This window comes from Artemia franciscana, chromosome 20 (assembly GCF_032884065.1).
Source record: "Artemia franciscana chromosome 20, ASM3288406v1, whole genome shotgun sequence".
NCBI classification, from domain to species: domain Eukaryota; kingdom Metazoa; phylum Arthropoda; class Branchiopoda; order Anostraca; family Artemiidae; genus Artemia; species Artemia franciscana.
The window spans coordinates 24,005,532-24,019,905 of NC_088882.1; the positions used below are offsets into that span (position 1 = coordinate 24,005,532).

At 35.7% G+C, this 14,374-nt stretch overlaps 1 protein-coding gene across 4 annotated transcripts in view; it reads left to right on the forward strand.

Annotated features, from left to right (window-relative positions):
* The window catches only part of LOC136039935 (cAMP-dependent protein kinase type I regulatory subunit-like), a 95,108-nt gene that overhangs the window by 39,093 nt on the left and 41,641 nt on the right, over positions 1 to 14,374 (forward strand). For all 4 annotated transcript variants that reach the window (XM_065723933.1, XM_065723935.1, XM_065723936.1 and 1 more), the window contains exon 3: positions 8,878 to 9,078. In XM_065723933.1, the coding sequence (XP_065580005.1) occupies positions 8,878 to 9,078 (201 nt within the window). The remainder of the gene's footprint in view (positions 1 to 8,877; positions 9,079 to 14,374) is intronic.

Genomic DNA, 14,374 nt, shown 5'->3' on the forward strand with positions numbered 1-14,374 from the left:
ATGTCATTCATTTGGAGCTAGATTTTACCTTTCGAAGGACTAATAATTATAGGCAGCGATGGCGTAATGTTAACTAAAAGGTATGATTGCAAATGAATGCATTGAAGAACAATAAGTCTTTGAAAGAGCTTATAAAAACATTCGAACATGAAACATCCATGTTGTGCACAATGAATTTATGAAAGGACTCGAGGAAATTTGTAATGAGTCATCCAACTTTGTATTTTTTTTACTACGCTTGCCTGAATGACCTAGTGATTTTAGAAAATGCCAGAAAAATAAAGGTGCCTTATACAATAGTTCCATTAAGTACGTCCCAACAAGGTGGCTGACGTTGGGTCCTGCTGTTTTCCAAGCGCTTGATCAGTGGCTGGCACTCTTGGAGTATGTTTTTGCATTATGTGCCATTGAAGAGACATTTGAAGAATGACATGTCGTCAGAAAATTACCTCAAGGTTATAAGCTACCTAAAAAGGAAAGATATGCTTGTAGAACTCGAATTTGTGTATTCATGGTTTGAGATTTTTACGGCATTCCTAGCTGCGTTTCAGAAGAACGAACCCCTTGTGCACACTCTCATTCCAAGCTGAAAAACTTACTTCTTACTGTTTTGGCGAGACTTCTGAAATCCAAACTTTCTCATGTCTGCTGATGAAATTTCTTCTAGTTTCCTTGAGAACTTGGACACAGTTCTGCAGCATATTATTGTAGGTGAACAGGTTCAGCTTGCTTTAGATGCTAAGAAATTGGCCTTGGCAGATAAGCAGGGAATCCACCAAAGGGCCCGAAGGCATTTCAAGGCAACTGCCAATTTCTTGATCAATAAGTACCCCTCTCTTCTAGTAGTCTTCTCGGAGTGCTTAGGGGCCTGAATCGCATGGAAAGGAAAGGAGCTAGAAGTCTATAAAATATAGTTGTGTTTACTTGAGATATCCCTTTAGGAGCAAGTGTTAACGATGTTAATAGTGAATGGATATTGCTGTAAGCCGAGGACTCAGAAGAACCGACGCCATCATGCATCAACCATTACTGGCATCAAATCTTCTCTGTTACGGATGCTTTTGGTGGACAAAAGTGTACGCTTTTGTCGAAGCTTGTAAAAGCTTCGTTGACATTGTCGTATGGTAGTACTGACGTAGAAAGGGGTTTTTCGCTCTCAGGTACATTTCTTCCATCAGACAGAGCCTTCATGTCAGAAAGATTTCTGAATGCGAAACTGTGTGATTGACGAATTGAACACGAATTGAATTGGAGGCAAACTTGAAAGGTTGACTTGGTCAAAATACCAAGACTGTTTGGAGAGCAATGCAAAAAGCAAGCTGCTGAACATAACGTCCAAGACAAAGAGAAAGAAAGGGGGCTTCACTTAGTTGACAAATCGAGCGAAAAAAGAGCTAGATAAACTTGGGGAATCGTTTCAAGAAAAGCGGGCATCATAAAAACAAAAACGAGTAAGTGTTGATGCTCTCTTGAAAGAGGCCACCGATAGCTTATAGCGAGGGGTGGCTTCAAAGGATTATGTGGAGATGATCATGGCCAATTCCCTGCTAGAGAATGCCATGAAAAAGTGAGAAGACGAAAAAACGAAACAGATGAAAAAGAACAGGCTGAAAAGGACACGCAAAAGAGGAAGTTGAACCTGGTAAGCAAGTTCCCAAATCTCTCAAGGAAGTCAAAGAAGTGAATGAGTTAGATCGCAAGCTGGAGTCTTATAGATTGTTTTTACTTGTTTCTAGTCTTCAAGTTTTTTATATATATATATATATATAAATGTAACTGAAAGTTTGAACGAACAGAAAATGGAAAAAAAGACTACTGACCCCTCTCCATGAAAAATAAGCTCCTTCCAAGGCTCATGAATATGATAATTCTTAGTGTAACTTGGCCACCGTTTCTGATTCCTGAGTAAAGGAATATTTTGACCATGAATGGCAATCAAAATCCCTTCTCATTTTGGTCCCTATTGGTCCCTCTTTTTCACTCCTAAAAGTCCCTTGAAAGGTGGTCAAGTTCCTTTTCTAGTGAGCATGAATTATTCCAAACCCCTGTACTAAGCTTTAAACTTTTGGTCTTCTTTTTTAAGGTTTTTGAATTGTTGTAATCCCTTGTCAAAATAGAGAATTATCATTTGTAATAATTGCAAACTTTATTTTTTGTGCCTTCCTACTGAATATTATATAACTTGTTGCTTCCAAAGGTTTTCTTTTTTGAGGCTTTTGAATTGTTGTAATCCCTCATTAAAATATATACAAATATTTTTGCAGTTATTAGTTTTTTGATCTTTACGCAATTTAATGTCTTTTCATACTGCTGTCTTTTCAATGAGAATCCATATATAGAAGCTGCTACGTACCGACTGCCGGGGCCCGGCGGGTGGTAATTGCAAAAATATTTGTATATATTTTAACAAGGAATCACAACAATAAAAAAAAAAACTTAAAAAAGAAAACTAAAAGTTTGAAGTTTAGTAGATATCGTTGTTAGGAATCGGGCTTGCTTTAATAATCAAATATCTTATGAAAAGCCTCCCATATGAAAAGTCTGGAAATTATCTCAAATTGTCTGCGTTTAGAAGACAAGCGACAACTAGACCTCCGTTGCCTGTGCAACGGGAAGTGTTGCAGCAACTGTGCCCTGTTCCTTAGGGCACAGTTGCGGAGCAACACGTGCAACTGTGCCCTACGGGACACAGTTGCGGAGCAACAGTCTCCATTATGTCCTTCAGAGGACATTTTTCTAATGCGGCTTCGATTGTTATCTTGAAGCATCTTTGATATGGTTTTATTTCGAGCTCCTACTAAACTGAGTTTGGTAAAATGTTTAGCTGGTCCAGAAATAAACGAGAATAACACAATAACACAGTAGACAATTCTGAATATTCTGAATTCGAAGTATTATGTTTCGAGACGCACATTTCGGGAATTATTTCCGGGAAATCTGAAAGAGATACGGAAATAACGTCTTATAGTTTTCTGCTTAACTTTTGATGGTCTAAGCTAGGAAAATATAAAACAAACCAAATTCACCAAAAAATTTAAATTGCCCCGAGGGCATGACAAAACTTCCAAATAGAAAAACCCAAAGAAGGAATTTTATTTCGGAAAAACTATTGTAAGCTCCAGTTGTTAGGAGATCGAGACCTGTCGAACCGCGTTGGAAAAAAAATTCTAGCTGGTCCAGAACAGAAGTTACCTCTAGAACGTCGAAACTTCGAAAATTATTTCTTAGAGAACGAAGCAACTTGGTATATAGAACACTTCACTTCTTCTTGCATACTTTTCATAGCACTACTCGATAAAAATATAAGAAACATCAAAATCAAAAATTTGAGAAAATTCCAAAAAAAATCGGAACGAGATGGACTTTTCCGGAATTATTTCCGGGAAATCTGTAAGAGCTACGGAATTTTGTGCTCCGGTTCTCGAAGAGACAAATGAAAGTTCTACATGAGTTCAGCATAACTGTATTTCTAACAAGTTTATTTCCGAAGCTAGGGTCGTCTTAACTTGACGCCAGACATCGAACGCAGAGTTTCTAAGAAAAAAACGGTTTTATTTTTTTTTTATGGAAAACTGTTAGAAATTTTAGGAACTTCTCTGGAACTTTTTTACTCTGTTTCACGTTTCCCTTCCCTCTGAAAAATCTCAAATTTTTAACTCTTACCACTTCGGAGCTACAGGTCGCTGATCACGGTGGAAAAAAAAAACAAAAAAAAAAAAAAAAAACTACGAAAGCAGTAGTGTTGCTCCGCAACACAATGAGAATCCATCTATAGAAGCGTGTTCAGTGATGGGCCCTGGCACTGTATATATTATCAACAAAATAGTCGGTACTCTCCTGTGACAGATTTTGGGAGAGCATAGTGGTAGATTTTGTCTTAATTTTCCTGCGAAGCCCAGCGAGCAACTTCGAAGCGAAAAATTGAAATAAAACTTTCGACTTTTGGGATATCATAATTATTCTTTTTCGCATTCCTTTGTGCGCTGTCTTGCAGAGTAAGCCAATTTAAAAAGTGGATGACTCAAATGAAACTGCTGAAACTGAAAAAAAAATTAAAGGAATGGGATCAAATTTTGGCACACTCAGTGAATCTGTAATAACACTATATTACCTGATATAGAGCCGAATAAATTAATGTTAATCTTGTTCAGCTTGTTGGCTTAATAACTTTCCTTTTTTATTATCAAATATTATTCTAAAAGCTTTCCACAGACCACACTCGTAATGTCGCAATTCTTTTAAATAAAAGGAAATAAAAAGGCCTAAGTAAACTGTTAAAAGTTCAAAGGGACCTTTTCGGCCCTAGATAATACGGAGTTGTCCTTACCCCAAGCCCTGCAAAGCCAAAGCTTCAGTCGCACTTTGGCCAACCAGAAATTTGCTAAAATGAAACAAATGCAGACAATCTGTAATTATACATGTTTGTTAATCTTCCTCCTTTTAAAGGTTTAAAAATTACTTTCACATTTTGAGTAAAACTTGTGAAAATATGTTATGTTTAAGTAAACCACATAATCAAATTTTCCATCTCTTCTATCAAGGACAGTTTAGTGTGTTTTTAGCTGTAAAAGCATGGTTACTACTGTCAATTGAAGTTCCTTATTTTGCAAAATAAAACAAATGCTTTAATGGCAATATCGTGCTTTTGATTTTTCGACAAATTTTAGCAACAGTCTAGTCCAGGGACCAGGTTTTAAAAATATAACACTTCCATGATACGATTGTTTCACGCAATCTGAAAGCACTTTCTGATGGTTGACTCTTAAAAATGACCTGAAAGATTAAAAAGTACATTCTGGTGAGTCTCGTTTGCAACCCATTAAATTTTGTTCATTTTGAATCTCAACCTAACCGAGAAAAAGCACAAACAAGTTAAAGTGATTAGAAAAAAGTACTCATAAAGTTTGAAACTAGTCCTTTACTCAGCATGATGACACATGACCCAAATGTTTTTCTTATTAAAATCCAGTACCGGAGCATCGTAAGGCTTCCTTGTTTCACCAGCCAGAAAGGTTTTTCCTTCTATCATATCAATTGAAAAAAAAAAAATCCCTTTCCTATTGTATTTTGATTAAGAATGTTCCTGTTTCTTTTTAATTGTGAGTCTGTGGATAAGATACCAGTCTATTGTGGTGTTTATTGATTTAATACATAATTCAGAATGTTTATCTTCAGTATCTAGAGCTTTTAGTTTTGGGTTTCAAATCCCTAATTGATATATCTATGGGTGCCTGTTCAAAAAATTGGTATACTTTAGGGTGGCAGTATAATTATTTTTGCAATTTTTTCAGTGAAAATACCAAAAAAAGGTATTTTCAATAACAATATCCAAAAAGATGTTTTTCATAATCTAAAGGGGGAGGGGTAAAAATGTAGAGTGGGTAACTGCTCCCTTTCCCATAGCCCAATTTGGCGCTTCTGGCCATGTCAGTCTAATGTGTATCAATGTTTTGTCACTTTTTCTGCCCACAGAAATTGCTCTCTCTTTATTTTCTTATTATTCCTTTTTATGGCACTTGGTATTAACCAAGTGACATATAGCGATCGCAAATTCTGTCGGTCTGTATGTCTGTCTGTGCCGGTTTTGCTACTTCAGGCACTTTCAGGCAAGCTAGGACGATGAAACTTGGAATGTGTATAGGGGACCGGACCAGATTATATTAGAAATAGTCGTTTTCCCGATTGGACTATCTGGGGGGGAGTGGGGGCCGGTTAATTCGGAAAAAAATAGAAAAAAATGAAGTAATTTTTAACTTATGAACGGGTGATGGGATCTTAATAAAATTTGATGTTTGGAAGGATATCGTGTCTCAGAGCTCATATTTTAAATCCCGACCAGATCCTGTGAAATTGGGGGAGTTGGAGGGGGGAACCTAAAATCTTGGAAAACGCTTAAAGTGGAGGGTTTGGGATGAAACTTGGTGAGAAAAATAAGCACAAGTCCTAGATACGTGATTGATATAACCGGGGCAGATCCGCTCTCTTTGGGGGAGTGGGAGGGGGGGGGGGGTAATTCTGAATAATTAGAAAAATGAGGTATTTTTAACTTAAGAAGGAGTGATCGGATCTTAATGAAACTTGATGTTTGGAAGGATATCATGTCTCAGAGCTCTTATATTAAATTTCAACCTTATCCGGTGAAGGGGATGTTGGGGATGAAGAGGAGCCTGTAGAACGATTAAAAAACCATGATGTATACGGTTTTGTATGGAAAACAGAAGAAACTAGCTTGCAACTTAAAAAAAATTAAGTCCCCTCCACCCCAGCTCCAGAAAAAAAGAAAGCTTTTCGTGAAAGTTCCAACTCGATCCCCAATATGAGGAGTAACACAGGGTATACTCACCAAAGGATGTATGAAAATCCCTTTTAATGAAATTGGTTAATGGGCCATTTTACCCAGTTTTTTCATTGGCTCAAAAATTCCACAGAGGATGATGATTGGCTACAATTGATGCTAGCTAAATTTCGGTATTAATAAAATCTCGTTGTGAATGAGTAATTACGAAATATAAAATTAAAATACGTTCAATTTTGACACAAACGGCATCTTCATATGGAAGATGGTATAGCACGCGTATCTTCTGAAAAGTTGCTTCTTCAAGGCATGGTGTCATGTTTTTGACTCTGTTACCTCATTTTTTGAAATATCGTCATCTATTTTGAAAGTGTTGTCATAGATTTTTAGAGTATTTCTTGTGTTACATTTTTTTTCAAAACGCGTTTTTAAATTTCTAGTTACTATGGGCTAGGGTTCGATCTTTACTAGGTTGAGGGAGAAGCCATCATACAATATAATTTTCATTATGTCTTTTTTTAGAAAATGGCGGTCTAGTGAAAACATCTTTTGTTCACCAGGTTAGACTTTCCCGAAAGAAAGCCAGTTAAATTTGTCGACTTAACATTATACTTAAAATTAGCCTTAAAAGTGCCAGCAGAGACTTGAGCTGCCGGAAAAAGTAAAAGCGCACGAATTATTCACCTGAAAAGCCATAATGAAGAAAATGTTTAAGGATTTTGTTAACTTTCCATGACTTGCTCATTTTCTTTGCTCTTGGAAAGATGTCGGACCATTAATCTTGTAGAAGTGACGAGGAGAGAAGATAGATAGATAGATAATTTTTTATTTGCGACAATTGCATAAATAAATATGACAAACCAGTGCAAATGCCTGGTGGCATACTTTAGCACTGACAATGTTACATACACTACGAAAATAAAAACTAGCAATGACAGTGTTACATACGTCTGCACTGACCAAATAAAAATAAATCAAGCCAAAGTAAATACAAGCCTACAGCATCAGATAAATATACACAAAACATAAATATACAAAAAAAAATAAACAAAAAATAGTTCCCCGCAACATATTAAACACAAATCATCTAATCATTTGTTATTTATTTAAATATTTGAAAACCCGTAATAACTTACGTAGAAAGCCGTCATACCTTTAATCCTCGCACCCAATAATTTTGACAAATTTGACAAAAAATGATAAAGGTGTAAATGTGCTACTCACAATACAAAACATTGTGTTCCCTATTGCAAACTATCTTTAAGAAGAATTCGCTGTTAACATTAACTGTCGGCTACTCTTCTCTACAGAAAATCTTAAAACATGGTAATGTCAGTAGTTCAGGGAAAGCCAGATATTAAAAAAAAGCTGGAAGTAATAGTTTTTACAAGAAACAAGAACAGTTGTTATAGTTTTTGGACTCAGTGGTTTCAATGCGATGCAATATGGCTTACAGTCCACGTTTGCTTAAAAAGTTTCATATTCTCTTGCTTAAAGTAACTATCTTAATAGGCTTTTTCCAACCTGTTGTGTGTCCGGACCATCTCCCGTAAATTGGAGTCACATTCATTCTATAATTATATTATCTTCTCTAACGATATGTATGGTACATCATCTTGTATATGAAGATGCAGGTTTTGCCAAAAATTACATTTTATTTTATTTTTTCCGCTTTAGTGCTTGTAAAAGGCACCACGTATAGCAATTCCCTTTCAAATGAGCCCTTAAACGTCATTATGATGTTTCAGTGCCTCAATAGCCGTAACAGAAAAAAGGAGGTACATTACTACGTCTCATGTCAGAAAATGATTTGAACTGTGATTATCCTAAATGGGATTTTTGGCTATTCTGATTTTAATAGTAAAGCTTTTATTTCGAAATTCCTATGGATTTATTTTTGCAACACACTTTTCATAAATAGGTTAATAGAAATTATAACTACCATTTCTGAATCATGTTCAAATGCCGATTCTTCCTCAATCGACAGTTTTCTTTTCCAAAACGCATTTTTAAAGTTTAGCTTACTATGGGCTAAGGTTCGTTCTTTACTAGGTTACCCCCATGGGGGTAACCATGAACTATAGACACTCAAAATTAAATAAACTGAAAATAGTATTTTCTTAAATTATTCATGATTATTTCTTGTTGGATACTAGGTTTCTATTGGCTCTTCATTTCTGTAGAGCATTCCATGGGGTTTTAAAATCATGAATCCTTACAGTTTTTTCACTGCCTTGTTTTCCATGTTGTTTTTTACTCACTGTCTTGGAGCTGCCTGCTTTTTCTCTATTTATCTTTCACCAACGTCAATCCACCGACATTAGGAGGGGACGGGCAATTTTCAAAATCTAGAATAATGTACTTATCAAAATATGCGAAAGGGGCTTTTTTCTGTGAAAATACTAAAAAAAAAACGTTTTAAATGAAAATACTGAAAAAGCTGCTTGTCAATATCTAGGGGGAATCCTGGGATGGAGGAGAATACCCCCTCCCCCCAATTGAAGGAACTATTATCTTTCTATGTTTTTCTTTCCCCTCGATCCCTTTGAAGTATAAAAATAATTTATGCCCTTTTTATGCAGATCGTTCCAAAAGATTACAAAACCATGGAAGCCTTAGCCCGTTCAATTGACAAGAATGTTCTGTTTAGTCATTTGGATGAAAATGAAAGATCTGACATTTTTGACGCCATGTTCTCAGTCTCGGCGTCACCTGGAGAGAAAATTATCCAACAAGGAGACGAAGGTGACAATTTTTACGTCATCGACTCTGGCGAAGTTGAGGTAAAGCTGACTTGTAATTTTCTTACTTATCTTGTTTGGCGTAATGTTCATTATGATGATGAAACAATAATGACGTATGATATAGTTCTGACGTAATGCCAGTAATAACGATGGTACAATTATTCTTGGCGGTTCCCATTCCCTCCTTGTAAAACGGTTGGAAGTCCTTTTAAAGGAGTTTAAAGATGGTATTTTGACGATAACTGTGTTGCGATAGCGTTAGTCTTACCGATCAACAAATCAAGTTCTGTTGTATGTCGATATTAATTTAAACAAATATAAGTAAAGAGTGAATTAAAACTAAAACTAATTTAGAAACTATTTTAAAGCTAACCGTTGTCCTAAAGCTGTGCTATTGTATTTTTGAAAGTATTTTAGAAAGCAGTAAATATAGCCTGTTGGAAATGTCAAGTTTCTTTTATTTGTCATTTGCCTATTCTTTGTTTTAAAGCTGTGCTATTGTATTTTTGAAAGTATTTTAGAAAGCAGTAAATATAGCCCGTTAGGAATGGCAAGTTCTTTTATTTATCGTTTGTCTTCTAAAAGATTTGAACTCAAAATTTTAATGTTTGTATTAAAGTAAGCCCCCTCATTTTCAAAGCAATGTGAGAAAAGTAAGTAAATTTTTATATTGTCTCCATCTGAGCTTAAGCATTGTGTTAAGAGTATTCCATCTGAGTTAGAGCATTGAATAAAAAGGGAAATGGCGTTGGGAAGATTGCAGCCTCCTACATACATATTGTTTTTAGGGTTTCTAAGTTGCCCAGAGTTTTGGGTGGGGCTGCCTTTTCCCTCGACCCCCGGTCTTTCCACAGAATTTCCACCTCCCCTAACATTTGAAAATCTGATGTTTCTTGGCAATCTGTTTAACTCTAAGCTCCCAAGACTCACTATACAATAGTATAAATTGATCGATTTGTACAATTCATATGGCTCGAAGATCGTTTTTCGACAAAAGATTTTGGCGGACCCTTGAATTAGTTTAAAGCTGTATTCTTTTATGGCAAAATATTTAAACTACGTAAGGCAAGCTTTAAGAATTGATTCTGCGTGTTCAAGTGATTGATCAAATCAATAGATTCATGGAAATGAATTTAAAAGAAATTACTTCTCCGATTAGATTCCATGGTTTCACTTTGTTGTATTAATTTTAAGTGAAGTTTCTCAGATAAGGTTAGAGGGCTCTCCAACAGTATCTACTTCAAAGTGGTAATTGCCGATGATGACTTCTTCTAACTCTGTGTAAGCTATATTTCTGTAAGTTGAAATTGTAGATAATTTTCTCCAATGAATCTTTGACTTAATACACTAATTTACTTCAGTATGTTTGAGAAATTTGGCAACTTATTATTTAACCACTGAGAAAAAGGATAACATTCTACACGGATCGAAAACTGAACTTGGCTGCAATAGTCAAAACATTGCAACACACGACCAACTTTTAATTTAAAAAAGGCGTTTTAATAAATAGCAAGTTCCCAATATGTAAAATACAGTATAGCTAAGGTAGCCATTTCGTGCAGTTTTAAAGAGCCATGTTGAGCTATAGTATTCGAAGATTGAATTTATATTTTTAAGTTTCAATCCACCAGGCCTATGGATTGAATTTTCTTTTTTTCTTCTTGTTGGGTGCCAAAAGCTCATATTATCCCATTGAATCGCCAGACAACATCGTTATATAATTGTGTCATCCCATTGTGACGGTCCCATGAAGCCGTCCTAGTTTCTACAGAAGCTTTTTGACCTAGCAGTTTTCAGCTTTCAGTCCAATCCTTGCCAAAATTAAATTTAAAAAAGTTTTCTTTTACTGCAAATAAGGAGCAACATTAAAACTTAAAACGAACAGAAATGATTCCGTATATGAAAGAGGTTGTCCCCTCCTCAACGGCTCGCTCTTTACGCTACATTTTTTATTGTTTAAAAAGTAGAACTGTAACAAAAAGTCAAACTTAAGCGTTAAGAGCGGGACGTTGAGGAGGGGACAACCCCTTTCATATACAGACTAATTTCTGTTCGTTTTAAGTTTTAATTTCGCTCCTTACTTGCAGTAAAAAAACTTGTTTTTTCAATTTAATTTTTGAACGTTTTTAAATCAATGCATGTTTTGATTTTGGCTCACCGCACATGAATAAGTAAACAAAATTAGAACTAGAACTAAGGGCACTAGAACTTTTAATTTCCGTTAGAATGAGCCCTCTCGCGATATTCTAGGACCACTGGGTCGATATAATCACCCCTGGAAAAAAAGCAAAAAAAAAAACAATTAAACTCACATCCGTGATCTGTCTTCTGGCAAAAAATACAAAATTTTACATTTTGTAACTTTTGATGTAACTTTTGGTATCAAAATTCCGTTTTTTAGAGTTTTGGTTACTATTGACCCGGGTCACTCCTTATCACAGTTCGCTACCACGATCTGTTTGAAAACAAAATTTACATATCAATTTTTTTTTTAGCTAAATGGCTTTCTCTTAGTTTTGATTGGACAATTTTGAGAAAAAGGGATGGAGGAGAAGGCCCAGTTGCCCTCCAATTTTTTGGCTACTTAAAAAGGTAGAACGTTTTATTTGTTACGAACGTTTTTATTAGTAAAAGAATATACGTACTTCACGAATCAACTTACGTAACGAACTTCTTATTTGTATTTTTATTACGTATTTGAGGGGGGTTTTCCCCTTGTTAATATCTCGCTCTTTAAACTAAAACTTAAATTTTGTCGCAATTCTTTAAGAATGACCCCAGAATCACAAAGGTCGTACAATGAATGGTTGAAGTTACTCAAAGTACTTTAGCGTAAAAAGTGAGGTATTTAGAAGGAGATGAATCCCTCAAAAGCTTAATAATTTCTGTTCGTTCCAGTTTTAATGCTGCTCCTTACTTTCAGTTGAAAAAAACTTTTTCATATTTATTTTTTCATTATTTTTTTAATAATGCTAAAAAATCCTGTGCCCCCTTCTTGGACTTTCTCTTCCCCCATGACACATTCCTCCAAGGAAAGATCGTTCCACGTAGTCCCCTCCCCTCAACCCCCCCAACCAAAAAAAAACAACCTGAAAACGTCTGTACATTTCCCAATAACTATTACTGTATGTAAACACTGGTCTAAGTTTGTAACTTGCAACCTCTCCCCCAGGGACTGTTGGGGAGTAAGTCGTCCCCAAAGACATAGTTATTATGTTTTTCGACTATGCTGAACAAAATGGCTATCTCAAAATTTTGATCCCTTGACTTTGGGAAAAAAATTAGCGTGGGAGGGGGCCTAGGTGCCCTCCAATTTTTCGGTCACTTAAAAAGAGCACTAGAACTTTTAATTTCCGTTAGAATGAGACCTCTCGCAACATTCTAGGACCACTGAGTCGATACGATTACCCCTGAGAAAAAAAACTTAAAAAAAAATAAATAAAATAAACACGCGCCCTTGATCGGTTCTTCTCTGATACGCTGAATGCGATGTTGGGGTTTTCGTGAAGATTCTATGACTTTTAGGGGGTGTTTTCCCCTATTTTCCCCAATAAGTCAAATTTTCTCAGGCTTGTATCTTTTGATGGGTGAGACTAAATTTTATGAAACTTATATATTTAAAATCAGCATAAAAATCAAATTCTTTTGAAGTATGTATTAGTATCAAAATTCCGTTTTTTAGACTTTCGTTTACTATTGAGCTGGGTCGGTCCTTACTACAGTTCGTTATCACGAACTGTTTGAGTGCGTCGGCGAAAGTAAATCATTAGAACTTCGCTCGCACTGATTACCTTCACCAGGAGACCTATAGGGGGTAACATTGACTTCGAAACCTCATCGACGATTAGTTTGAACGTAGAACAATCTCGAAGTGGAATAAATACCAAGAATACCTTCATGAAAACCTTCCAGATGCTTTTTGAGATAGCCATTTTGTTCAGCATAGTCGAAAAACATAATAACTATGGCTTTTTCTAAGGCTAATTTTCTCAGGCTCGTATATTTTGATGGGTCGGCGAAAGTAACTCCTCAGAACTTCGCTCGCACTGATTACACCAGGAGACCTATATGGCGTAACATTGATTTCGAAGCTTCGTCGACGATTATTTTGAATGTAGAACAATCTCGAAGTGGAATAAATACCAAGAATACATTCCTTACAGCCTTCAAGAGGTTTTAAGTTTCAAGGATTTAAAATTCGATAAGTCTCTAGTGGATAAAACATTACGTGTAATAATCGTAGTGGGGGCATAATTACTTTTACGACAGCCATAGCTGCTACTCCTTTCTTCCTTTAAGGATTTAAGATGACAAAGAAGTTTAACAGTGACCCCCTTAGGGCAATGTGCAGATACATATTACGTAATAGGTATATTTTCTAAAAGATGCAGGTGTTAATTACGTAATAGGGAATGTTTTCTTCAGGATTTCTTTGGTTGTTACGTAGCAGGGTTTGTTTGCTTTTGGCTGTTACATAATAGGGTTTGTTTACTTTTGGTTGTTACGTAATAGGACGTGTTAGAGTCCATTAAGTGGGGAATTTTTTTACGACATTTTTCTTCAAGACGTTTCAAAACATTAGAAAACGTCTTTAAGATATTTTTCTTCAAGACATTTTAAGACATTTTTCTTCAAGACGTTCAAAACATTCCAAGACGTTTTTTAGATGTTTTTCTTCAAGACGTTTCAGGACGTTTTTAAGACCTTTCGGAGATTCACCACGGGTCCCTGAAGTCTTGCATGTCATGCGATATTGCGTAATTCTTAACATAAGTAAATATTCCCCTATTACATAAAGAAATCCTGAAAAACGTCTCGAAGAATAAAGTCTTAGAAAACGTCTTGAAGAAAAATGTCTTAAAAACGTCTAGAAATGTCTATAAAGGTCATGAAAAACGTCTTGAAGAAAAGTGTCTTTGAAAAAGTCTTGAAGAAAATGTCTTAAAAAACGTCTTGGAATGGCTAGAAACGTCTTGAAAAACGTTTTGAAGGAAAATGTCTTAAAAAATCTTCCCCACTTGACTAGTGGACTATAACACGTCCTATTACGTAACAATCAAAATTAAGCAAACCCTATAAAGAAATCCTGAAGAAAATCGTACCTATTACGTAACATACGCCTGCATCGTTTAGAAAACATTCCCTAATGCGCAACATGTATCTGCACCTTGCCCTCAGGAGGGTTGCTGTTAAACTTCTTCGTCGTATTAAATCATTAAAGGAAGAAAGGAGTAGCGGCTAAGGCTGTCATAAAAGTAATTTTGCACCCACTACTAATAATGAGCGATATTACAAGTTATAACAATCGTCTTGTATATTTTTAGAAGAAATATAT